The 24,782-nt window shown below is 42.2% G+C and overlaps 5 protein-coding genes across 16 annotated transcripts; 2 read left to right on the top strand and 3 right to left on the bottom strand.

Moving 5' to 3' along the window:
• Positions 1–7: 7 nt before the first annotated feature.
• Positions 8–7,024, top strand: mtif3 (mitochondrial translational initiation factor 3). 3 transcript variants are annotated; one of them, XM_061270853.1, is made up of 7 exons: positions 8–99; positions 570–1,023; positions 1,138–1,289; positions 1,372–1,655; positions 3,028–3,200; positions 5,935–6,031; positions 6,108–7,024. In XM_061270853.1, exons 2-4 carry the CDS (start codon positions 573–575, stop codon positions 1,612–1,614), a joined length of 846 nt encoding a protein of 281 aa, XP_061126837.1. In that variant the 5' UTR covers positions 8–99; positions 570–572; the 3' UTR covers positions 1,615–1,655; positions 3,028–3,200; positions 5,935–6,031; positions 6,108–7,024. The 3 variants fall into 3 exon arrangements, with proteins under 3 accessions (XP_061126837.1, XP_061126839.1, XP_061126838.1); XM_061270854.1 differs by having other exon boundaries at positions 26–72; XM_061270855.1 differs by lacking the exons at positions 5,935–6,031; positions 6,108–7,024 and having other exon boundaries at positions 3,028–3,227.
• Positions 1,827–5,630, bottom strand: heca (hdc homolog, cell cycle regulator). The gene is made up of 5 exons (XM_061270851.1): positions 5,170–5,630; positions 3,467–4,472; positions 3,021–3,187; positions 2,396–2,550; positions 1,827–2,319 (listed from the first exon to the last, which is right to left on the bottom strand). The coding sequence occupies exons 1-5, from the start codon at positions 5,336–5,338 to the stop codon at positions 2,155–2,157; spliced, it is 1,662 nt and encodes a 553-aa protein (XP_061126835.1). The 5' UTR covers positions 5,339–5,630; the 3' UTR covers positions 1,827–2,154.
• abracl (ABRA C-terminal like) lies at positions 6,163–10,690 on the bottom strand. 2 transcript variants are annotated; one of them, XM_061270858.1, is made up of 4 exons: positions 10,537–10,690; positions 8,721–8,812; positions 8,035–8,100; positions 6,163–7,829 (listed from the first exon to the last, which is right to left on the bottom strand). In XM_061270858.1, the coding sequence occupies exons 3-4, from the start codon at positions 8,093–8,095 to the stop codon at positions 7,645–7,647; spliced, it is 246 nt and encodes an 81-aa protein (XP_061126842.1). In that variant the 5' UTR covers positions 8,096–8,100; positions 8,721–8,812; positions 10,537–10,690; the 3' UTR covers positions 6,163–7,644. The 2 variants fall into 2 exon arrangements, with proteins under 2 accessions (XP_061126842.1, XP_061126843.1); XM_061270859.1 differs by having other exon boundaries at positions 8,721–8,806; positions 10,537–10,661.
• reps1 (RALBP1 associated Eps domain containing 1) lies at positions 9,333–19,276 on the top strand. Of its 9 annotated transcripts, XR_009711431.1 has the most exons (21): positions 9,333–10,080; positions 11,524–11,647; positions 11,939–12,168; positions 12,289–12,454; positions 12,573–12,703; positions 12,845–13,016; positions 13,094–13,157; positions 13,270–13,424; positions 13,560–13,681; positions 14,018–14,098; positions 14,431–14,518; positions 14,766–14,870; positions 15,154–15,214; positions 15,426–15,624; positions 15,703–15,897; positions 16,129–16,218; positions 16,311–16,465; positions 16,553–16,658; positions 16,891–18,289; positions 18,393–18,431; positions 18,916–19,276. XR_009711431.1 is itself a non-coding variant. In XM_061270848.1 (20 exons), exons 1-19 carry the CDS (start codon positions 9,928–9,930, stop codon positions 16,957–16,959), a joined length of 2,466 nt encoding a protein of 821 aa, XP_061126832.1. In that variant the 5' UTR covers positions 9,333–9,927; the 3' UTR covers positions 16,960–16,973; positions 17,213–18,877. The 9 variants fall into 9 exon arrangements, 6 of the variants coding, with proteins under 6 accessions (XP_061126832.1, XP_061126830.1, XP_061126831.1 ...); XR_009711429.1 differs by having other exon boundaries at positions 16,891–18,431; XR_009711430.1 differs by lacking the exon at positions 18,916–19,276 and having other exon boundaries at positions 18,393–18,877.
• Positions 19,066–24,078, bottom strand: clu (clusterin). The gene is made up of 10 exons (XM_061270852.1): positions 23,951–24,078; positions 21,788–21,945; positions 21,561–21,709; positions 21,313–21,483; positions 21,077–21,247; positions 20,510–20,720; positions 20,279–20,419; positions 19,965–20,191; positions 19,542–19,729; positions 19,066–19,467 (listed from the first exon to the last, which is right to left on the bottom strand). Exons 2-10 carry the CDS (start codon positions 21,900–21,902, stop codon positions 19,455–19,457), a joined length of 1,386 nt encoding a protein of 461 aa, XP_061126836.1. The 5' UTR covers positions 21,903–21,945; positions 23,951–24,078; the 3' UTR covers positions 19,066–19,454.
• Positions 24,079–24,782: the final 704 nt, after the last annotated feature.

Here is a 24,782-nt window from a genome sequence, read left to right as displayed (position 1 = left end):
GTGTTATCCCAGAGTAAATAAACGAGGAAGAGCATTGCGGAAGAAACCGGTAGCAGTCACCCTTCAGCTTCTGTAAATATGAATACGCGACATTGAACGGTATTGGTCAAATTCGGCAAAAACATTATATTTTTATCTGTTTAGCAAAACTCTAAACGCAATTAAAAGGCTGTTGAATACTGCTGTTTTTTCAGCGACTCCCAGCACTCTACTGTGTGGTGGGCAAGTCATAAAATGAAAACATAATTAGTCAGGTATTTATATGTCGTAAAAAACAAAGTAAATAAAACGTATTTTTTGTACCCAATAATTATTTAGGTTTTAAAAAGCGCCACCTATATTTTCGTTGAGAATTGTAATAACTATACAATGTTGTTAAATCGGAGAATCTTAGTAGCAAGATGGGCTTTATTTGATTTATTTTTTAGGGGGGTGTGCTCAAACTACATGGCACCATTCTACTAAGTCATGCACTCAATAAGTCATGATCTGTCTTAATTTGGAACAAAGATTTACTGCTAATGTTTGTGACTTTTTATCATTTTGCATGTCTGTTCACTTCTCTTCAGATTATGGCAGCAGGCTGTGTGAGGAAAGTACTTTATGCAGTCCAAATGGTGAATGGGGGCAGTCCAGGCTTGTGGACGCCAGCATTAAGGGCTCTCGGGAGGAGCAAAAAGAGCAGCATCTTTGCTAACCACTGGAGATGGTCACCCTTCTGCACAGAGGTGGATAACTTGAACCCAACTCCTGCAGTAAAGAAAAAAAAAGATCCTCATGCTCGTACAACGATCACCAGCGTAGGCCGAAAAATCTCAGCGCGACAAATCCAAGTAATTAGTGAGACCGGAGACAACTTGGGTGTCCTCCACCGTGCGGATGTGCTCAGAATCATGGATGAGAAGGGTCTCAAACTGGTGCTGCTCAGTGAACGACAGGAGCCCCCAGTCTATCGCCTGATGAGTGGGAAACAAATCCATGAAGAACAAATGAAAATGTGGGAGAAACAGAAAGCAAAAACAGGTATGTGGAGCTAAAATTAATTATAATGAGCTGCAAAAAGATGCTAATCTGCATACATGTCATAAACAGATGAAATGCCATTTTAAATGGATTTGGTTGATATATTCCGTTTAGCTCCCGTGCAGGTCAAAGAGCTTACCTTTTCATCTGGCATCGCACCTCACGACCTGACCGTCAAATTGAAGCAAGTAGAAAGCTGGTTGGAGAAAAAGCACCACGTTAGGATTACATTGCGCTCGCCACGCAGAGAGTCTTCCAACAATCTGGTGAGGAAGACCCGCGCCCAGTTTACCCACAGCTCCCACGTGTCTTCATGTCTCACATGAGAATTTTTTTTTTCCCACACAGGATCAAAACCTAGAGCAGATTGTGCAACGAATAGATGTGATGGTGGGATTTGTCGCCCAGCCAAAAGTCATACGTGAGGGTCAAGCGGCCATGTGCATACTTCGGCCACCTTCAGCTAAGGAACTGTCCAAAAGAGACAAAGTACAAACTTCATTGGCGCAGACTGCCAACGCACAGGCTGCCCAGGATGAAACACCCTCGGACACACAAGAACACGCTTCAACAATGATCAATGAGAAATAAACTATAATTGGTCGTTCAATCTCTTTAAATCCTCCTGCAAGGTGAGATGCAACCCGTATAATATACAATTATGTGAGAAATGTGCATTTTTTTTTTTTTTTTTTGTAATTGAAAAATCCAACATTTCTGCACCTTTAAATCAAACCAACTGCAGCTAAAAAAAAACAACTGTGGTGAACCAAACTCACTAAATGATGAGATAACTTCCACAGCACTTTGTATCTTAACCTTTATTCAAGAATGATATCATTTTATGATAAAAATAAAACTCTAATTTGGCTTACAGATACATTCACTTGTCACAAATAGATGTGTTTAACACTTAATCCAACACCTTTCTTGAGCTTTCAAAATTAGACACCGCCCCGGAACTTCCACAAGAATTCGCGTGTACATCTTAAAAAAGTTAAAAACAGTACAAGTGGAAATCTATGACATCCAACTAATCTTGAGCCCCTCCACTCACTTTGAAAATATAAACTTTACGAAACTGTAAAAAAAATAAAAGCAGCATTAACTAGCATGCATAAACAACATTTGTCAATAAGCCTCGAGTACTTTGTAGGAGGAGAAGGGTTTGACGAAGTGATAGTCCAGGTTGCCGCAGTGAGGGCACTGCTGCACGTTGCTGTACTCGGAGAAATACTGCATACCGACGCGAACGTCCACCACCGGCTTCCCGCAGTGTTTACAGTTGAGACGAGCCTGGTGGACGGCAAAGGGACAAATATATAAAAGCCATTTCTCTCTCATTTTGTATACTGTTATATCTTCATTCTACCTGACAACAAGGTGAAGCTGCCAGGATGTCGTAGGTATACATGGTGCCTAATTGGTGCCAGCTCCCATCCCATCGAGACTTGCACTTGATACATACGATCTTGTGGACACCTTCTAGACAATCCACACATATGGCATAGAGGTGCATTAACCTGCCTGTTAGAAACAAACAAAGAGGATTAGTTGCCAAATAAAAAGAAACTCCCTTGAAAGGGTCACTTAGGTTTCAGTGCAACATATTATAGTCATGCTGCAGCCATGATGTCAAATCAAATTTGAATCAATCTCCACTTAAGAGCGGGACCAAATGACATCATTTGACATAAAGTATGCAAAGCTGAATCAATTATCCTTTCGGACTTATGCATATTAGACGGCATCCATATTTAAGCTTGTGAGCCAGGACAGTACATCAAACAATCTTGCGCAAGCGTAGAACTAATTTACATGAAAGCTACACACTACAAATAGACTGACACACTTTGCTATGCGCATTTTAATTAAACATATTACTTTTAGAAACAAAAATACATACTCAAACAATTGACGCTGTGCATGACATAATTTATTTAAAGAGCTCGTAATAAGATTTTTTTTTTTTTTTTTACAAAGAATGCATTTTTTACCTTGCAGGTGGCAAGGAACATCGTACTCAATCTCATCGTGGCGTGACGGGCTAAGGAACATGGTCCCGTCCACCAGCGGAAACTGTTCAAACACTGGCAACGCCCGGTGGCATAGTGCACAGTTGACCATGTTTCTCTGGCTTGCACTGAGTGTGGACAGGATGAACCTAAAAGAACATAGTGAGTAAATGTCACAAAGATTCGAAACTTTGATGTGATTCTTTTTCCTTGCGGTCACTCGAAATAAGCTCAGTTGTAGTCAAAAGAACCCATCGATCTTGACGGTCTAATTTAAAGAGAATGATGGGAGTTGTTTCGAATCTAGTCGTGTCTGCTCACTCCCACAACGACGCACTTGCCTATTAAAAGGAAAACTCCGCCCATGCAACACAATTAGATACACATTGTGCTTGACTTGCGCTAGGCAGGAAATGGTGTCTTCTTACCTACGCAGTTCTTCTCCCTGGCCCGCCTGGGCATCGTCCTCCATTCGAACATGGTAGGTGTTGAGTTTATGGCGAGGGATGTGAGTGAGAAGCTCGGTGAGATCCATCCTCCTCAGAAACTGCACAGGTTGAGGAAGCGGGCCGTCACCTAAGCCGCCCGAGGCAAGTCTGTGATGAAGCGGGAGGGTGAAGGCCACCGGCAGGGGTAGAACACTTGCGGGGTCCAGGTGAGGAACGCAACCCGGTGCTCGGCCGAGGGGTCCCCCTACCAAAAGATGCTTCCGCTGTGCATCCATGTGCACTGCCGATTTGAGAAATTCACCTAATTGACGGGGACCCCGGAAACCTGAACCAACTCCGCCAGGCCCGAGGACGGATGTTGGCGAAAAGGAGAAACCAGTTGGAGGGGACTGTCCCGGGGAGTCGCATGGAGACTTCAAAGGTGGCCCCAAAGGAAAGAGACCTCCTGCTGCTCCTGCTCCTCTCTCGACTGAGTTCTGGCGGTCCACTGATTGTCTTTGCGGTAGCTCTTGACTCAATGCCCTGTGAGCAGTCTTACCTACTCCTCCTGCTAGCTTGCTTTTCCTGGGGTCCTCAAACACACTGTCCCCAGACCCAGAAGCCCCCCCAGACGACCCCAGCCTCCCAGCGCTCCTCTCAGACGGTTTCTTCTTTCGCTCGTCCTGCATGCGCTTGACCTGATACCAGTCAGTGTCTTTTTTCAAATGGCCCTGGCCGCAGCGGCAGGAGCAGAAGCGAAAAGCCAGGTCATATCCTTTCTTGGTCCACATGTTCTGCCGACACTGCTTCTCATTCCACGAGCGTGCGCGACCGATGCAGTTGAACTGTACCAAAATGGAGCTCTCCCACTCGTAGAAGCACTGCAGATGCATCCAGTTTCCGTAGGGGCAGAGCTCGTTGTTGCACTGGATCCTCTGGTAGTCATCCTTCTCCAGGTCAATGGGCCGGCCCAAGCTGCAGCCCAAAGGGGTCGCGCACTGGGCCTCTGAATAATTAAAGACGAGGGGGGAGATCAAAAATTAATATGGTGTCAGATATGCCGTTAAATTTATTCTGTGTTCAACCAGATGAATTTTTAGAATCTTCAATAATGCATGTTTTGGAAACGTGGAGAGCAATGCTAACTCCTTAAAGGTGTTTCAGTATATCAGCATATTAATACAATAGTGTTACCATTTTATGCAATAAACTTCAATAGGCCTACATTCAATATTTTCCACACAGTTCTACTGCCTAATAACTGTAGTTTTCAAACCAATATAGTATCAACTGTCATTTTAGAAGACATATATAGTCATTAAACATGGGGGTGGGAAGAAGGGACAACAGACTTCCTTTTCGGCTAATCGGCAATATCTGCTTGGAGAAATGCTCCTTACCCGCCGCAATATGTAGAATAAAACAAATCGTTTGCAAATGAGCGGACTTTCTTAGTTTGATCAATACGAACGGTATTTAAATAAATAAAGCACACCCACTAGGCCACCAATCGTCATCTAGCCTGCATTTGCAGACGATCTGCGTGCAAAGCATGAAAATAGCACGCTAGTTTTGCACGGCAGAACCTCTGCACGAACACGACCGTTTGCATCGTCGCTGTGCAGGCATGTGACAGAAGCAAGCTCAAATATGTCACATAGCATCATTAAACTTGTACGTCTGTGTCCCATTTCCTCTCTTACCACTCGAACGCTCGGTCCCGGGTGCTGCAGCAGCAGCAGCAGCCGCCGCAGCAGCAGCAACCGCGGCCGCGCCTCCTGTTGCGGCCGCACAGGCTCCATTTTCTTGCTCATCTCCGCTACTGTTAGTTCGTTTGCTCTTCTTCCCCTTGTTATTCTTCTGGTTGGGCATTTTTTCCCCACACGATTTGTGAGTCAATCACTTATCAATAGCTAGGATGAACGTAGTCTGTCATTTCTGTGGACTCCATTTCTGCAGGGCCACTCTTGATTTTTAGTGAAATCACAGACGTGTTGATGTCGTAGTTGTTGTTGGTGGTGTTATTTAGTCTCTCCGTGCAGCTCTGACAGCAACACTTATTAAGCTGCTATAACCTTTTTGGAGAGAAGGCGTGCCCCTTCTCTTGTTTTCATTCCTGCTCGCTTCTTCTTCTTCCACCGCGTGACGTCACTGGACCCCCGGCATTGGCCGACGGTGACGTTTGCGTTCACGGACCCTGGGAATCCCCAGTATTAGTTGCTTTTTCGACACTTCATTCATTCGTTCAACGGTGTGGTTTTTCCACCACTCACTGCACTCGGTAAAATCTTATAAAATGGATGATTATTGAAGTACGAGGACGAAACATTTAATGATTGTGTAATATCTAAAGTGCTACTCTTACATTGGATCTCGTGCAGGTCAGAGGCCAGGGAAAGAGTATTCCAGCAACAATACCAAATAATGTCTTGTATATCAAATTGATGTCATGCTTTTCCTGACTTTAGAAACAAATATACACCAGTGTCCCCTCCCACAAGGCCAGTGAGGAAATTAAGTAGTGATCATCTGCATCACATTCATGTGGGAGGCTGCTGATTTACGGTAGGAGGATTTTCCAAAGACTTGTATTGCAATGAGGCTGAATTTCTTATCATATCTGCCCTTTTTCTTTTTTCAGATGGTTGTGAACATTGATCTTTTGCTCTCATGAAAGAAAATGTGACAAAGCAGTGTGAAGTTAAAAGATTTCATTTATTGGAATGTAGACATGGGTTATTGCCACTACAAAAGACAGTAATTCTAACACACTATCCAGGAGTTATATATTCATTCACAGACATTGATCATAGAGGTATTGATGCTGTTCTGGCGAGGCCTCTCTCTTCTTGCTTTACGATATGTTCACCTCATTTACATTTTAGAATGGAATCTCCCTCAATTGTTACAAATGCACAAGGGCCTACATGATGCGATTTAACAGTCGGCATGCTTAAAACCATGCAGAAGATCGTTTTACACCAGCAAATAGGCCTGATCTGCAAATGTCATTGGCCTCACAGTACGAAATAAACAGTGGTAAATAGACAAAAACTACTGTACTGGTTCATTTATCAAGCATATTTGGTTGAGTTGATTTGGTCCTGAGGAAACATTACAAACTGATTTTTGTTGGCACCCTTTAGTAATTGTATGCTCTACAAAAATTGCACAACAAACACGTGTCCAATGTAAACACTTTGTCCATTTACATGGACTGATTTTTTTTTCTTGGAGGGGGGGTTGCTTGGGAAAAAAAAATATTTTCCACAAAAGATGCGATGCAATCCTTATAACAAAGAATAACAAAAATGTGTTTTAAAAATGCACTTGTCTACAGAAATGTCTGGTGACAAATTTAATGTGTGTTATACAGAATTTGAGAGGTACCATAATGGACTCATGTAATGTATGGAACCATCATCAACCAACATATAATATAGCTCTATTTTGTGTGATTAATCCAGATATTTCATTGTTGATATCCACGTTGTGCTGAATCTAACCTTTTAAAGACAATTCGACGGGAACAGTTTACTGTAATTACTGAAATTTGCACGACATGCAATAAAAGATGCGAAATAAAATGCATGTTAAGTGACAGTCTGCTCACAGCATGAAATACGGGATTTTACAGAAAAAGTCATACCAGAGGCTTGGTGACTTGTTTTCAAAAAGTCACAGTAGCTCTTTCAACCCCTTTTTCTCACTACTGGATATTGATTGAATTAACCCTGAGCATTTTGTTTTGATGACAGTTAACCAAAAAGTCTTTCTTGCAATCAAATGTGTTAGTAAACAGAACACCAAAAACAGACATCATTGTACTGTTCTATTCTATATTTTTAAATCTAACACAATGCAGCCAAAACTTTCCAAATATCCACATATAACTGATTACACGTCACACTACTTTCTATCAAGTCATGTGCTTTGTTTAAGGAACATTAGGTCGTTAAAAATATTGTCATTCGTGGCTGTTAAATAGCCCTTGAAACAAAAATTGTTCCCAAACACTGATTTTGGCTTTGTTTGGCAAACTGAAATGCAACTAAATTAAAATAAGAATGGCTTTGGACATGCAGGAAAAAAATGATCACTAATACAGCAGAAGCCTGATATTTGAAAAAGACACCAAAATACTTTGCCCTGCGATTACTGTGTGTAATGGCAAGAGCTCAATTTTGGAGCAGGATGATGTCAACGTTATCGTGGACGCCCTGCAGAAGCAACTCGCTTTCGAAGGAGACAATTTTCTTCTTCTTGGCGGCCTTCAGGGTGCCTACCAAAGCCTCGAAGATGTTGGCACAGCGGTCGTCATTGAACAGCACTCCAAACTTTACGCTAGTTTGACCTTCAGCATCTGTGATAAATTCACAATTTTTTTTTTTTTTTTTTACTTGTTTCTCCATGTTTCCAGTAGTTAGAGTAGTAAGCCTTAAAAATCACATGATTGCATGGTTTATGCTTGGAGTGGACTTATGGAATTAACTGGCTTACAAACAGACTGTCTGGACAAAAGACTGAATCTCATAATACTACAATGCACAATAAGAGCCTGGACTCACTTTTGCTGCCAAGTCGTTCGATCTCCCCCACCAGCAAGTTGACTTCATGAGCGACATTCATTGTTGCTATGGAAAGACAATTGAAACAAGAGACATTCACATGTTAATGGTATTCTTCAGCGTGTGATGAATTTTGGTGCAAACACAAAACAGATTTAATTCACAATATTTACTGGACCGCAATTTGCACATTTCTCCATGAATGTGCTGCAAGTTTGTTGAATTCAAGTGATGATTTTAAAGTGTTCATTATAACAATGGTCATTTAATTCGCTTACGATGCATTCAAATGCAATCAGGAAAAAAACTAGTGCAATGACTGCATGTCTGCAAGCTACAACACGAGTAGGGCGTTTCACTGTCTATGCGGAAGTGGATGATCGGCGCGACACCGGCTCGCTATGAACACAGATTCTTGTTCAATTTTGCCATGAACGTCAACGCGTTCTCGTTACAATGTAAACGTTGGTGATCCATACATAATCGATTTTAAAATGACAATCGATTGAGTTACAATGCAGAATACTTGGCAGTACTGTAACCGGTGACTGCTTACACTCAGGGTGGAGTCCTGACTGATAATGAATGCAATGAGAAATACGCTGCCCGAAAATATTCTAAACAAGTCGACGAATATATACTGTGCAAGCATGTGATGTTTTAAGAAGAACTTGAAATTTTCTTACCCGTGATTTGGTGACAGTCACCTCTCCACGATGCGGCTGCCTGGTATTGTGTGCGCTGTGTTTGAGGTCGTCGTAAATCCTTACTACTATGACTAACAGTAAAAATGGGTTGATTTAAATTGTACACTAAAATACGATCGGCTTCAAATTTTGTACATATGACCATTTAAATAAAATCTCTGAAATGTTCAAAAAATGGTTATTGTTCATGTTTCTTTTTGTAAAGAGCCTCGAATCTGACATAGATTGCCAAAATTCCCGAAGTCTTCAAACTAATCGTGATGCATTCCTAAACACGCTGGTGTCGGACTTTTTACAACAAAAATGTGCACCCTGCAATGTATTTTTTTTTTGTATTAACATTTCCTCCTTATTTTTAAATTTGTAAATTTCATTAATAGTTGAAGGTCCTGGCTTGGAGAAGCCAACAGAACCTTATAGGCAGAATCACAAGACTGAGGTCACCAAACCGCACCAATCGACATAATTCCTAGAGTGCAAAATATCACTTAGATATGGTTAATTGTGTAAAACTTTACCTGATCTGCACGGAACTACTCAAACACAAAACGTGAACATCGGAGCACGTTTTATTTTGAAAGGATCCTCCGGAAGTGTTGCTTTAACGAAGTGGAATGACAGCGCTACTAGGAATGGCGGCCAGGGTCACTAGAGGAAGGAGCCCAAAGAGCCGGAAACTTTACTTCGAACGGGCCCGCTGAGTAGTTGAACTCTGACGAAACGCACGAACCCCCTTTTTCTTCTTGCGGACGAAACACGTTGTCTTTTGACGTGCGATACTTTGCGTCGAATCGCATGCTTCGCTCGCCGTTACAATTGCCGACGGGTTAGATCCAAGGTAGCCGCTAGCCAGCTGTTGGATCCCTTGCATGGCTGGCCCAACAAGTTAACCAAGTGACTAACTGTATTAAAGCAATCGCCATTCAAAGTTAAACGGTGATCGTCTATCGCTAGCAACAGCGACTATTTGGCGACAACAGAGCGGGAGAGAAAGAGGGGCGTCGCGGGGTACCAGTTTGTCATTGCCACTTGAGAACATAATTAGTGCTAATCTTAACGCTAGCTTCACAGCTAGCTAAGTTGTGATCCTGAAGTATCGCCCATTTTCGGATCCTGCCCCAGCTACTTGCTCGGGGGCTCATCGACAGCCCCGTTTGTCTGCCTTGAAAGAGGTATCTGTAGTACGATGGAAAGTCTAACGTTGAGTGATGTCGAGCAGAAATATTACTCGGATTTGTTCGTTTACTGCGACACGGACAACACCAAAAAAGTGGCTTCTTATGGAAGAGTTATTGACCTTTTCCGGGCGGCCCAGCTACCTAGCGAAGTTGTCATACAGGTAAGCTAACGAGTCGTCCGATTCAGGTTTTTTTTTTGCTCCACCAGTAAACCCACCCGCAAAGCGATATTTTGGATGTTTAATCAACTTGAGCTGAGCTGTCAGCAAAAGCTAAGGTTAGCCTTCATAGTTAGCAACGCTGCGCAGTACGAGACACACCTTCTTCTGGCTAATGTTAGCTTCTCTGCTTAGCCGAGCTCCAAACAGGCACACTTGATACCTTTCAGATTGTGATGAAGTGGCACAAATGCATCAAAACGGACTCATAATAACGATTCACTTTTTCTTATCTAATTTTATTAGAACTTAGTCATTTGCTTCCAACTTAGCATTTAGTTCGCCCCCCTTTCCCACAAAACTACCATTAGTTTCCCCTTGGCTGTGTATTTTAAAAATAATGATATTAAGTGTTGAGAAATGCTGGCTCACTTTGATGGTGCAGTGTTGATGACTCACCTAGTGTACTGGCACCAATATCATATTGTGAATTTTTGGGGTCAAAAGCAAATGAATACCATCATTTCTTAAATACGCTCCAACTCTTTCCGTCAGACGGGGTCAACAAACAGCACATCAGTTGAGCACAGAAGCCGGAAGCCCGTTTTTAGGTTTCCTGAAAACTTATCGTTTTTGCAGCCACTTCTGCAACAACGTTTTTTTTTTTAACTTCCTGCCTTAGGTTTTTGTTCAACTGCTTGCACTAACAACATGCCTGCAAACAGGTTCAACTAAACAAGTAACCAATTCTTGCAGGAAAAAACAGCCAAAGTGGAATCATTAAACCGAGTTATTATTTACATATTTATTTTTGTCATTTAAACATGTCTTTATCATGTAAGAATATGTAATCATCCTTAAGAGAATTTAAATATTAAATGAAGTTAAAACAGTTCATTCTTGTGCCTTTTCCTTTGTACTTTGGTGACTCAGCAGCTTTTCCAAGGTCAAAAGGGCGAGATGTGTGTCATGAAAAAAGGAAACAGTATTGTAGTCTGTCTCTTTAAAAAAATGTACACTGAATCCGGCTGGCCTGTGAGAGACAGAGCAAGTAGTGTTTGCATAGACTTTGTTAAAAGTCGCGTACTGTTTGCACACAAAAAACCTTTGTCGGCAAAAAATAAAAGGCATCAGTCAACTGTGGAAGGCTGAACACTTGAGGAGTCTTATTAATGAGTTTCCGTTTCTTGCCCTGATTCTTTTAGTTTGGACTTGCACTCAGTGGGCTCTTTATTAGGTACACTTTCTCAATCTAATTCAACTCAAGACCTGTATAAAATTAATATTTTGTCAGGCCAGTGAGAGATCTTTTATGCTTAGCGTTTCCATTGTCTTCTTTTATTACAGTCGGGAATGGGACGAAACGTCTTTTGCAACTGGTCCGATTGCTACCATATGACATCACATCAATAATGCTCGGTGCTGTTCTTGTGTGTGCGTGTTCAGATCACAGAATTGTGTGGAGCCACTCGGCTGGGTCACTTTGGACGGAGCCAGTTCTACATCGCCCTAAAGCTCATTGCCATCGCCCAGTCGGGCCTGCCGCTCAGAGTGGAAAGCCTCAACTCTGGTGAGTCCTTCCTGAAATTAAGTTTGATCTGAGACCGCTTCGGAACGATTGATTCAATTCAATTCTCAACGAAGCAAATTCACCTTTTGGAAATGACCAGTCTTTGTCTGATGGAAAAAGCTGGATGGAAAATTTTACCAAGCACTTGGTTGACAATGTTGCAACTTGAACATCCTGGAATGATTTCTCAATGTAAAGCCTAGACGCCACTTCCCCATGGCAAAACAATCGTAACGCTCTACCGTGATGGTTGTTGGATGCTCTTCAAAAAAAGAATTGCTCTGTTTGCAGTGAAGGACCTGCCACTGCCAAGGTTTGTGGTGGGCAAGAACGAAGCTGAGACGAGACACGTTGCGCTTTACCAGGACCCGGACAGTCAGGGGTTGTACCCGGCCTCTGGCGCTGCGTTAATACCAAGGCCACCAGGCAGGGGTCACCAAAACAAAAAAGTCCCCACCTCCGCTAGCGCCCATCCCGTCCACGAGGCAGTTCAGCCGACAGCACCTAGCATAGAAACACAGGTGTGTATGTGTGGCAGCCAAGTGTCTTGTATTGCCCTAAAAATATATATATTTTTAAATTATAGCAAGATCTTGACTACATTGGATTGTGTGTGTTTTTGAATGGTTCCTATCTTTTAGCAGGCAGAGCCAACATCCCCTGTGGTCTCTCCTCATCAGTCCCCGCCCACCTCCCCACCTTCCTGGAGAAAACACAAGCGGCAGCACAGTGGTGGAAACGCAGACCGGCAACCAGTCGCGGCCCCGGCCGGAGTCGTGTGGAGCCAGTTCCGAGAGAAACAAACTGGTAATTCAGTTTCCGAGGAAGATATTTGTAAATAAGTGGTTGTGCTCCATACCCCTGTATTAAAAAAATATATATATTGCACAGAACAATTTTGATGATTCCTTTCTGTCCGTTTCAGCTCCCGTGGCAGGTGATGGGTTGTGGGCGTCACAATCGCCCCCTCTTCCGGGTCAGGAAAGTTGGGTCAGTTTCACAGCTGACACGCCGCCATCAAGCACAGTCCCTGGAGCGCATCCTTCGTCTGGACAGGTTCGAAAACTTGATGGTGTTGAACTCAACTTGTGGCAGCGCATGAAGCAAATAGTTACCGTATTGCCTATATTAATCCTCATTCATCCTTTGACAAGCTCCGAGTATATAATCTGTCTGTCACATGACGCCCTTCCGTAGGAAAGCACAACGATACGAACACCGATGGCCCCAGCAGCAACAGCAACTACCAACGAGATCCAGCGACAGTCCAGTGGCTATGACGATCCCTGGAAGATCACGGACGAACAGAGACAGTATTATATCAACCAGTTCAAAACCATTCAGCCGGACCTTACCGGTTTCATACCAGGTATCAAAGCAGAGAACACACAACACTGAGTAAGAACGTGCTTACTTGAGTCATTTGTCTGTCTGTGTGTGTCACAGGTTCAGCAGCAAAAGAGTTTTTCACCAAGTCCAAATTGCCCATTTTAGAGTTGTCACATATTTGGTGAGTCGGCGCATTTTCTCTGGCCTCTCGGTTGACATCTGCATTTTTTTTTGTCCACAGTTCAGACACGAGAATACCGAGAATAAAACACTGTGTGTTTGTGCGTCCTCAGGGAGCTTTCGGACTTTGACAAAGATGGCGCACTAACGCTGGATGAATTCTGCGCTGCATTTCATTTGGTAGTAGCCAGGAAGAATGGTTACGACCTCCCCGAGAAGCTGCCCGAGAGCTTAATGCCAAAGCTGATTGACCTAGATGACTCGGCAGGTTGGCAGCTTCGCACCTTTTGTTTGTTCCCGCTATTTCATTTTGATGACCACACTAAGCCTGAAAATGTTCCTTTGTGCTCTGCGTCAAATGTACATTTGTGCTCCAGTGTTCATTTTAATGTTTGCTACGCAGAAGTCCCCGAGTCAACACCCGATGTCGGGTTTTCGGCCTCCCCTGCCGAGGTGACGCCTAACAAGTCTCCCTCCATGCCCTCGCTCACCCAAGCTTGGCCAGAGATGAACCAGAACAATGAGGTTACAGCCTACTCACACAACAATCACATTATATTGTCTAATTATATCTAGCTTGACAAGGGTTGTTTATAAATGTCATAATTGGCACTGAATTGTTGTCAAATATGATCTCTGACAATGAAGCACATCCTCGTTTAGTTCTCGGGCTGTGGCGAGACAACTTTTCGATGCCTGCTGGTGATCTCACTTCATCTCTAAATGACTGACGATGATGGCACACCAGTGCCGATGTTATGAATGTGTGATGTCACTGCACTGGCCGTCTTGCTGACCTTTTTTTTTTTTTTTTTTTTTTTTTCCCCCTCCCCGTCTCACTGTCCGTCTTTCTCCTTGCAGCAATGGGAGACGTTTAGCGAGCGCTCCTCCAGCTCACAAACTCTGACCCAATTTGACTCTAACATTGCACCAGCTGACCCTGTAAGTCAAATCACTTAGCATGCATGCTTTCACCATTAATGGACAGATATTAACCCATCGTGAGAATATCTGAATTGTCTTCCTGTATCTCTCGCTCACTCTCTGGCTACATTACTGTGTTTGGGCATGAGGTTCTTTCAAATGTGTGTACCTTCCTTTGGTACTGTGATGTCACATTGATATTTGGAGATTAGAATTAATCTGGCGGAAAATGCACTATAGTATTGTTTCCGTTAACTTTGATATACATAGGTAAGAAAATTGACAAAGTGAGCACAGACCTTTTTTTTAAGACTGTGTAATGATTTTTTATCCCCCCCTCTTCCCTAAAGGACACAGCCATCGTCCATCCTGTTCCCATCCGGATGACCCCCAGTAAGATCCACATGCAGGAGATGGAGCTAAAGAGGACTGGCAGCGGTGAGAGCTTCTCAGCCAAATCACCTCGTAATGCATCTCAAATGAAATACATTCGATAGTGCCTGCTTCTTTTCATTTGTACACGATTTGCCATTGGTTGTTGATGCGATATTGTCGAGTCTTGATGTTGAGTCAATGCAGACCGGCACAGTGGAACTTTAGAACTTGCATGCATTGAAATGAATTTAGAAGCTAAAATATTTCTTTGAATAAAAACAGTGTCTCCTGGATTTGTTTGCATCTTTAGATCACAACCATCCGACCAGTCCTATCCTAGCCCAACCAGAAGTGTCTGAAGAAGTCAAGCTATCGGTACCTGCCACTATGAAGTTTGTACCAGCAAATGCTGCAGGTCAGTGTGTAGCTGGTGGGTTAGTTTGACATTTTATCATTGAGCAAACATATTAAATGTGTCAAGTCAAAATCAGATATTTTTCGACACTGCAGAATTCCTCACTTATATTTGGGATTTTTTCCTAACTAGAAAAAAACCCAGCAAATAAAAAGAGGCAATTGGGATTTTCTCCAAATTAGAAAATAAAAAAACTGCACATAAAAAGAAGCAACTTGTGCATTTTGGAAAGTAATATTTATGTTAATATCACTGACCATGTTTTTGTTTTGTTTCCATATAGGTGATGGTTACAGCAGTTCTGACTCCTTCACCTCCGACCAGGAACCAGTTGCAAGACAAAGGTAATTTATTATGCAAGGTGACAGACGTCAATTTTAAACATGAACTTTTTTTTTACTTGGGGGTCCAAAGGCACTAAAGTAGGTATTTGTATGAATACAGTATTAGTTTTTGACTAAAAATCATTAACAATCAGTGGAATCAAATATTTGTCACTTCTTGATTTAGGAGTTGATGTTTTTGTGATCAGAGTGGTCTTGTTTCTGCATCCAGGTCTCAGTCGGGGGCTTCTCCGGAAGCTCTAAAAGTGGTAGCACCGCCGCCCCCTCCCCCCCGGCCTCACCCGTCGCACTCCCGCTCCTCATCGTTGGACATGAACCGCAACTTCGCTGCGGCCTCAGCTACGGGACAGCCGCAGCCCGCTGCCATAGCTTTCCCACCCGCAGTGCCTCCTCGACCGCTTCCTACACAGGTGAGGCAGAAAGCAGCAACCGCACTTCATTTATTCACCCAGAAACCCAGACCTACCCTTTGCTTATCTCCTCTTCAGTCATCAGCACCGCACACTGGACAACGCGGCGAGGCTGAGGGAGCAACGGGAGCGGCGGCTGCGCTCACCACCACGTCCCCCCAGCAGATCCCACAGCAACCCAATTTTGCAGACTTCAGTCATTTCCAGGCCTTCGCCGCATCTGAGCAACCTTCAAGCTTGCCGGAGGTCGACAAGCACAGCGATCCTGGACAGGTGCGTATCAGCCGTGGTCCAAGTTTGAACTGATTTTAACCATTAAAGTTACATTTTGTCACAATTTGAAACAGTTATTCTTGCACTGTAATTCGGAATTTCCCCCTTGTGGGACAAATAAAGCAATATCTTATCAGTGTTTCCCAATCTTTGTTGAGGGAAGTAGCAATTTGCAAAAAATAAAAGAAATCACCTTGTTCAAAACACATACTTGTTTGTGGGTTATTGCAGGGGGACAAGTCGTCAGAAGGAGCCGGGCCCCTACGGACTGTCAAAAGTGACGGCCAGGCCGATGAAAGAACTACCACCACTGTTAACTCTGTAATGAACTGCTTTCTTCTGATTCCCCCCCCCCCCCCCCCAACACAATTTTCCTGCAAAACCTAATGTTTCTTTTTTTGTTGTCCTTCCAGACTAAGGGTTCATCTGGCCCTTTAGCTCCTCCTCCCAAGCCGATTCGTCGCAGGTTGAAGTCTGAGGATGAATTGCGGCCTGAGGACGAGCAACACGTGCCGCAGAAGCCCAACATCATAGCGGCTGCCTTGGCTGCTCAGCCCTCAATCCCCAGGTTGGCAACATTTTCCCTAATATAAGTTCGTGATGAAATGCAACTTGGTCACCAGAGTGTATATTTGCCTGTGTATTATGTTGACAGGTCGGTAGGTAAGGACAAAAAGGCAATACAAGCATCAATCAGAAGAAACAAAGAGACAAACACGGTGTTGGCAAGACTAAATAGTGAACTGCAACAACAGCTGAAGGTACTTCACACACACGTGTTCATTCATTCAGTATAATACAGTAATGCGGAAACCAAAAGTTTTAGAAACACCGACTCAGCAAGCTGTAGTAAGACTAGTAGTTTTTACAAAGGATAAAGAACATATGACTGAGGGAATCGCTTCAAGCTACCCGTTAGCACTTCACTTTTTTTTCTTGGAGTCATTTGAATTTTTCCTTTTTTTAAACTCAAGGTTGACTTTTTTTTTCCAGGACCTGCTTGAAGAAAGAATATCTTTGGAAGTGCAGCTGGAGCAGCTCAGACCTTTCTCCCATCTTTAACCAACACCAATAAGGTGGTTGTAGTTTCTCCAAAGCAAGGCTGCGTGCGCCCTTGGTGGGGATGCCACCCCCCCACCCTCCATCCCCTTACTGTCCTCTCCCTCCCATCCGCAGCGTGCACCTTGTTTAAGCCCCGCACTTGCTTATCGGGTGTACAGCTTAGCGAGCCGGGGAGCACAGTGTGGCCGTGAGAGCACGAGAAGAGAAGACGTGAGTTATTCTTCAATGTGGCACTTTTCGATTTTCTCTCCAGAGAGATGAATCCATGGCCGACAGCTTAGTGGGGAAGCAGTGTTGGACATTTGGCTGCAGCCACGAGGTCTGTCCGAAGAGATAACTGCTGGTGAACGAATGTGTGTGTGAATGCGTGTGTGTGTGTACGTGTGTGAAAGGGACATCTGTTAAATGTCTGGACTGAAGTACCAGTGTTGTCAACACACCAATCTACCGTTTCAAGAGTTCTTTAGCCAATTTTTTTAAAGGGAGTTTCACACTGAACTCCTGTAAATAACTTAAATTGAATACAGTTATTCAATATTGTCAAACTATGATCACAATCAGTTAAAAAAAAAAAGAAGGCAAATGTTACATGTGTTTACCACTGAAGAGCCATTTTCAAATCTCAAATTTTGTGATTTGTTTGCCGTGGTCTCTGGGAAAGGAGCCTCAGTTTGTTCGAGTGGGTTCTGATTTATGCCAAATGACTGAACTATCACTGCTGTCTCGCCTCTGTTGGTCCATTTTTCATATTTGTTTCCATCATATCGAGATCACCCATTTTTTTTTTAAAGCCCATTTTCATCGCAGCTTTATGTTCCAGTCTCCTTTTATGTAAAGGGAGCGTTTAAGTAAATTCCAGCTACATCTACGAAGGACTCTGAATGAGAAGCTTCCCTGTCATTTCCCTTTTCAACAAAGGTCCAGAGTTGATATTTTCAATCATTTGCCGGATGACGTCGGCACTATGCAAGTTTGAGGGCGATACATCTCCACAGCTGTTAGATCTTAGAAATAGTAGCAACTGTGTCTTTGTATCACGGATCTTCCAGGACACAATCTACTGTAAATGTTCCAAGAGGGAAACAATTCCCAAATCAGTGTTTTCGCACTTTGGGCCTAAATCCGTCTTAGAAAAAGTAGTGATCAGGTACCACAACCTGAATGATCCAACTGCACTTTGAACGTAAAAAACCCTCTCTGGCTTTTATGGCTTCCTTTTTGCGTTTCTTTTAAACTGCTAGTCTGTCAGAAGTATTACAAGAGGGAGAAGAAAAAAAAAAAAAGACGATCATCACCCAAACCACTCAAGTTGTCACCTGGAAAAAGTAAGGTTCGTGCCATCCCAAAATAGCCTGTTTGATTTATAATTTTTATGATTGCTGTGTCTTAGGCCTTACTCTTAACCCCCCCCCCCCCCCCTGCCTGGAGTTTAGGTTTCCATGGTGACTGACTGACCACCTTGTTGCAACAAGGTTTGCCTTTTTTGGTGTCTATTTTTTTTCATGGTTCGTGTGTATGTATGTGTGTGTGAGTGTGTGTGTTGGTGTTGCTACGCCTGGAGCTAATACCATTTAAAACCTTGTTTGAAAACCATCGTGGAATGGATTAGCGCTCGCCGGATCCTGAATGGCAATCCGGGCAGAAGCAATCTGTTGAAAAATGAAACAAAACCTTTGGTGGGATTTTGAATGCTATGTTTCCGGTGTTGTACATTGTATATGACACACCCCTTTTTGGACTTGTGTACATTTGGATTAATTGCTGACTAACAGCGAAATAATATTGTATTTAATTTCTTCTCTCTTTGGCTGTGGGATCCTAGATGTTTAAACTGCATGGATGTACTGTATCTCTGCAGAGTCGACTAGCAGCTGTGTGATTTTTACACAAAAAATAAAAACGGCACAATATTTTAAAACGTTTGCAATTAATTGTGATTTCACAATGTGTTTTTAGAAGTAGGATAAAGCAAGAGCAACAAAGATCGACTGGAAAATACTGCGGATGAAAGGTAATGCTCACTTAATTTACAATCAATGTATAAAATACCAAAGATTTGAATTCATGAGTTTTCTTTAACTGATATAAACACAACGAGAGACAATATCTTTGAGAAGGTTTTATTTTTCTCTACGCATTGCTTTATTATCGCTAAGATTTAGCTTCGAGATACTCGACAGCAGGATTGATGTTTCAATGAGCAAAGTCATAACGATTAGTGAAGAATGATGCAACAAAGGATCAGTTTAATCTGCGGGTGTTGAGAGGTTAGGAGAACACTGTAGGACAGACTCTTGAAAGTCAGGCAGATTTATGGTCGTCAGCTCAAAAAGCCTTTCTAGAGACTATCTACTAAATATATTCTCTTCCAGCAGGACAAGGAGATGAACCCTTAAACCGTCGATTTGCGGAAGCAGGACTTGAGCGGAGGCGCAGAGGAATCAGTGAGTCGCTGCAGGGTGTGTTTGGATCAAGCGGAATATGCACGATGCCCACTATTTGGCAACACTGAAAAGAATTACAGGATTTTTATTTTCAGTTTCAATTCAATCGTAATATGACAGCAAATACAGGCCACTTACACAGTGATATCCTTATAGCGGTCCAATGCCTCCTGAGCCACCACCTCTGGGAACTTGGGGTCATTCCAAGGAATGTCGCCCGGGACGTTCAAGTTCATAGGTGGTGATTTGAAAAGTTTGACGGACACTTTGGTGTCTGGCTGCTCAGGGTTCTCATCGGGTCTGTCCACTGGATCCCTGGTGACCACCTACGATAACAAAAATATTAAATTGTTGCAAAATGCTCGTTTATCTGCTTTCGAAATGAATGACCTTGTAGTTAGAATATTTGGGTTAAAATGAGATCAAGGAAAATATTTTGGGTCATTCATCAGAATTGGAAAAATATTTTTCGGCCAGTCAGCAGATTTAATTGCAACAACCGCCCAAGTAGAACAAACAGAAAATCAAGATAGCTGGAGGTCAACTAAAATGTGTATTTACAGTCTCAACTTTGAAGAAGTCATCCTTGGCGTCAGTGTTGTTCGCCAGAGAAGATACCCATCCAAACTGCCTGTTGAACAGGTCCATGACAGTGGACGTGTTGAACATGTGCTCCTCGAAGCGCTTTAGGAGAGCGTTGTAGCGCTGAGTGAAGCGCTCTGCTATGGCCAGAGCCCTCTCCAGCTCCTCCTTCAGGGGACCTTCCAGGGGTTTCTTTCCTGAACAGTCTGTGAAGGAAACAGACAATTTTGAAATACCACTAACTGTGTTATTTTATTCCTCCTAATTATATTTTAATTAATTGTACTACTTGCCGACATGTTCAATCTCTTTGCACTTCTGACACTCGTCGCGGAATTTGAGGCAGCCGGCTGAGTTGCGGCGAATCTCCCTGCAGGTCATGCTACCGTCTCCGAAAGGTTTGGTGATGACCACGTCCTCGTTCACGCTGCCATCTGTGAGCACGTTTCCAGTTCCATAGTTAATCTCCGCATAGGAAAGTTTCCATCCTTTTCTAACCTTGGTGTTATTGTTCCAGAGCATACCTTCATTAGTGGGGACGTCTGTGTCAATGTCCAACATGGAACCAAAAGAGCTGAAAGGGTCCCTCCTACCAAAGCCCATCATGTTGGAGAACAAACCCTGAAAACTGGGGAAGGGTTCGTGGAAGAGCGAGTGGATGCTTCGACGCCAGCGAGATGGGAAGAAGTTGGGCAGGGTGAACGCCGGCGGGTTGTAATGCACGTGATCGGCCACCTGGAAAACATCGCCAACACCAAAAGATTCCAAGTAAGATTCTTTTCCATTGTGATCTTATTTAAGAAAAACAAAAATGGTATTTTATGAAATCAATTATAGTTGGTTAATTCATTATAATTACATTCTTTAAAAAGAAAAATGCATTATAGTTTTATGGAAATAAATGTTTTGCCAAATAAAAATGTATTCAGTTTTTCATATTTATGTAATTGAAAAAAAAAGTAAAATAAAAAAATAGATATTTTATAATTAAAAGAAATTTAGCCCCTTACCTTCATACTGTCTGAAAATATGTCATCGACTCCATCAGCTATTTCTTATAAATTATAATTAAAAGAAATATAGCACCTTACCTTCATGCTGTCTGAAAATATGCCATCCACTCCGTCAGCCATCTCGGAGTATTTGTCTTCCAGCTCCTTAAACTCTTTGCTCTGACGTTGTCCTTCCTGCTCCAGGGTGTCCATCCTCTCCCCGTTGATCCAAATGGAGAAGGGAGACGTTCGGTTCAGTAAGTCCTCCAACTGTCGCAAAAACGAGACTAAGTTATACCAAAATTCATAATACCGATAAGCCAGTGATATCTCACCTGGCGTCCCACCATCCCAGATCCACTGCTACATGTGCGGGAGTAATATTTGACGCAATTTCTTTTCAGACATGGCTTGCATTCCTCCCACAGGGCCTTCATGGTCTCATTACAGACCTCCTCCTGCTCCTGCAGCTTGGTCTCCATCTCCTGAGCAGCCAACATGGCCTCCTGCAACATCACAACAACCCGGGTTGAGGTCAGGGCTCTCACGGCTTCCCGCGGCTTGATGAGTAAACTGTCCATACGTCTTTCTTCTGTTTGGTTTTCTCCAGCTCGTCCAAAACCTTTTTGTGGTCCTCTGACGATTTCTGCATCATATTCTTCATCTCCTTGACGCCATTGATGGCATTCTCAATCTGTACATTTAGGTACTTCTCTCCCTCAAGTGAGATCTCTGCAGAGAAAAAACACGAGTATGGATTTATGCATGTTTAGTTCAATATTCCTCTGAACAAAGTATACTCAATCTTACGTTTGAGATTTTCATCGGTGGGAGGGACCAAGCAGTTGGCGCAGGCCAGAAAAAGAGCCACCACAGCCAGCGACTTGGAGCCCTTCCTGATCTTCATCATCATCATCATTAACATCCTCTCCGACTCTTACAGGGTCAGCAGGTGTTGATGAGAAATGCTTGTGATGAAAAAAAAAAACTTATTAGGTAAGTCAACATTGTCCTTCCATATGCGATGCTGTTGTAATGTCATATTATAGACACTAGGTGGCTCTACATGCGCCTGATTTTTTTTTTTTTTTAAAAAGATTGTTTCACCTTCCCCCCCCCAAAAAAAAAACTGTGAAAAGTTAATTCACTAACCCCAAACACTTCAGGCTTTCTTATTATTTTTCAAAATAAAACATACAATTCAGTACAGTGATGGTTACTGTCTTCCATTGCTGCTGACCCCTACCGAGATGCTTTCCACAATCATGACAAAGCGTGTGTGTGGTGTGAATGAATGTAACCATATCACCAGAACATCGTGTCCGCACGCTGACCTTAGTGTTGAGTGTGACTTTCACCAAAGTGTAACTTTCCGCTGAGCGTTGCATAACTTGAACGGCAACCTTCTTCTCTGTTTATCCATTTCTGCTGATTAATCTACTCTGCTGACCCTTAATTCTCCTTATTCAAACACAGGTGACCTTTCATCAGAAGGTCACCCCACCACTCATATAATTTAGGTTACATGGCAACACATACAAGATGAAATCTGATTGGACAAAGAAAATAAATCATTTTTTGAAATATACATCAGTGCTTTGATAGTATTTCAGCTCACGGAGAATTGGAATTCATTTCATTATTCCAGACTGTTTGAGCATCTCTTGTATCTTCTGTGAACAGGTTTTGAACATCAATAGGAAGCACAGGAATTCTTTCCATCTCTGTGGTGGCGTATGAGCTGGATAATGAGGTTAGTCTCCTACGCACAATTAAAACAGACATTTTATTACATTACTGCATGGTTGGATTATTTCCTTTTAGGCATCGTTAATGATGTAAAATCATCCAGACTGGGTGAGCTGCAGAGAGGGGGGGGGGGGGGGGGGGGGAATGGGCGTAGGGGGTTAGAAATGCCAACAAAAGCATCCAAAGTGTGGGAGAGTTAAACAGAGACAGTTGACAAAGAGGAAAGGGGGATGATTCACAATTCTGAGGCCGAGCCACGGGATTTAAAATAAAGGCTGCGTGCAGTGAAGGTGGTTACACAACACACAGAATGCAACATGCCAATCCAGATCAAAGCAAATAAAGTTCAATTTGCTTTGCAAAGTAAACCAAAAAAAACATTAATTTAAGTTCTGTTTTGTTCCTGTGTGTGCTCTGGTTTCATCCCACATCCTAAAACAATTTTAAACATTAAAGGAATAAAAACGAATTGTAATGGTATATACTAGGTTTTGAATGACACATTTATTTGTGTGGTTCATTTTGCTGTTGTTATTTACAACATAAGAAGGATGCGTGAAAAAGTACAGATTTTGCAAGCTGCCCCTTGTAAACGGACTTGTAATTATCTTGATCTAAAATAAGAATTAATATCTCCCTTTTCTTTTAATTCACTTTGCAAATGGAATACTGGTGTCCTCCTTTTACGCACCCAAAGGACTAACTTGGTGCGTCATGTGCTTATACCGCAAATAGACGGCCCTCAGAAATGACCCCCAAAATTCTCCCTATCCACTGCTAAAATTTGGATTTAAATCAATGTTCTGATCTATCCATCTACAAATACAGGACTGCTACTATATATATTTTGCATCTCTTTATATTGTACTGAATATACTGCAATTGAATATGACCTCATCGACTTTAATCCACTTGATCTGATACAGAGATGGAGGTCACCCCCATGAGTAAGCAAAACAAACAAGTCATCAGTTCAACCAGGTGGCCCAGAATTCTGCATCTTACCACTACAGTATTTGAAACTAACTAAAATCCTTATGTAAGATATTCAAGTCACGAATATAACGTTTTAAAAAAACAGTATAAAATACTTCAGCAGGTTATGCGAGCTTTCAGAATAATAATATTGATACTGGTCTCATTTTAATGTGCAAATAGATAAAGTATTTGCTTTGCAAGCTGTGTTGCTGCAGGTTGACTCAAATAAAAGAAGCTGATACTCACCTATGAGTGCGTCTTCAGGACCAGGACGTCTGAAGCTGCTTTGCATCATTGCTGCTCTTATTTATAGAGGAGCAGATAAAACTGGGACATGCAAACACGTGACTCATCTGACCGGTATTTTACTGCTACCCTCAATGCTGGAAGACTTTTCCGGTTATTCGCTTCAAAATAAAAGTAGTAAAGTGCATGTACAATATGTAAAATGTCCAAGTCAGTGTTGGAGTTTTCAGAATAACAAATATGTAAATGAAAGCATAAATTAACTTTACACTGACAAACCATTTAACATAAATGTTTAATGTGCGTGTAAAATCGTTTTGTAATTTTATCAGTAAATCAAATAACCAATGATTCAATTAGATTAATTGATTTAAAAAAAGAAATAAATACAAGTTAATCTAATAAAAATTGTTAAACTAATGCAACAAAAACAAAAACACCAGAACAAGTGAGGGCCACATGTATATAAAATTAATAATTTCGCCATTTTTAAAATAAATTATACAAAAATGTTTATAAAACTCTAAGCCACTCCCCTCGTTATGATTAATGTCCCATTAAGTCTTTTCATTTTAATTTAGCTGCTATCGTTATTTTGAAAATCAGCATACAATTTCCTATTGTTCGTCTGTGTACTTTACAACCAAGGCTCTGAAGACTTTTCCAGAAATGTCGTAATTTACCGGCAGCTGAAGACCGAACTGTGCACAAACATTAGATTTATGCTGATGATGATGACGGTGACTCAGCATTTAATAACGCAACCAACTCGTCTCCAAAAACGTGCTATATGAAAAACAAAAAAACACAATCATTTGCAGAAAACTGCAGA

This window comes from Syngnathus typhle, linkage group LG22 (assembly GCF_033458585.1).
Source record: "Syngnathus typhle isolate RoL2023-S1 ecotype Sweden linkage group LG22, RoL_Styp_1.0, whole genome shotgun sequence".
NCBI lineage: Eukaryota > Metazoa > Chordata > Actinopteri > Syngnathiformes > Syngnathidae > Syngnathus > Syngnathus typhle.
This window is presented reverse-complemented; position numbering and strand designations above follow the sequence as displayed.

Bases quoted from the DNA above. Each gene is read 5' to 3' on its own strand.
- abracl (XM_061270858.1), bottom strand. From the start codon at position 8,095: ATGAATGTCGCTCATGAAGTCAACTTGCTGGTGGGGGAGATCGAACGA. The intron at 7,830-8,034 runs GTGAGTCCAGGC...AATTTATCACAG, and splicing joins CGAACGACTTGGCAGCAAAA to ATGCTGAAGGTCAAACTAGC.
- reps1 (XM_061270848.1), top strand. From the start codon at position 9,928: ATGGAAAGTCTAACGTTGAGTGATGTCGAGCAGAAATATTACTCGGAT. The intron at 12,455-12,572 runs GTAATTCAGTTT...TGTCCGTTTCAG, and splicing joins GTTCCGAGAGAAACAAACTG to CTCCCGTGGCAGGTGATGGG. The intron at 15,215-15,425 runs GTAATTTATTAT...TTCTGCATCCAG, and splicing joins GAACCAGTTGCAAGACAAAG to GTCTCAGTCGGGGGCTTCTC.
- heca (XM_061270851.1), bottom strand. From the start codon at position 5,338: ATGCCCAACCAGAAGAATAACAAGGGGAAGAAGAGCAAACGAACTAAC. The intron at 4,473-5,169 runs GTAAGAGAGGAA...TTAATTATTCAG, and splicing joins CGGGACCGAGCGTTCGAGTG to AGGCCCAGTGCGCGACCCCT. The intron at 2,551-3,020 runs GTAAAAAATGCA...TGTTTCTAACAG, and splicing joins TGTTCCTTGCCACCTGCAAG to GCAGGTTAATGCACCTCTAT.
- clu (XM_061270852.1), bottom strand. From the start codon at position 21,902: ATGTTAATGATGATGATGATGAAGATCAGGAAGGGCTCCAAGTCGCTG. The intron at 21,484-21,560 runs GTATGGACAGTT...GTGATGTTGCAG, and splicing joins AAACCAAACAGAAGAAAGAC to GAGGCCATGTTGGCTGCTCA. The intron at 20,420-20,509 runs GTATGCTCTGGA...ACGTGCTCACAG, and splicing joins AGACGTCCCCACTAATGAAG to ATGGCAGCGTGAACGAGGAC.
- mtif3 (XM_061270853.1), top strand. From the start codon at position 573: ATGGCAGCAGGCTGTGTGAGGAAAGTACTTTATGCAGTCCAAATGGTG. The intron at 1,024-1,137 runs GTATGTGGAGCT...TATTCCGTTTAG, and splicing joins GAAACAGAAAGCAAAAACAG to CTCCCGTGCAGGTCAAAGAG. The intron at 1,290-1,371 runs GTGAGGAAGACC...TTTCCCACACAG, and splicing joins GAGAGTCTTCCAACAATCTG to GATCAAAACCTAGAGCAGAT.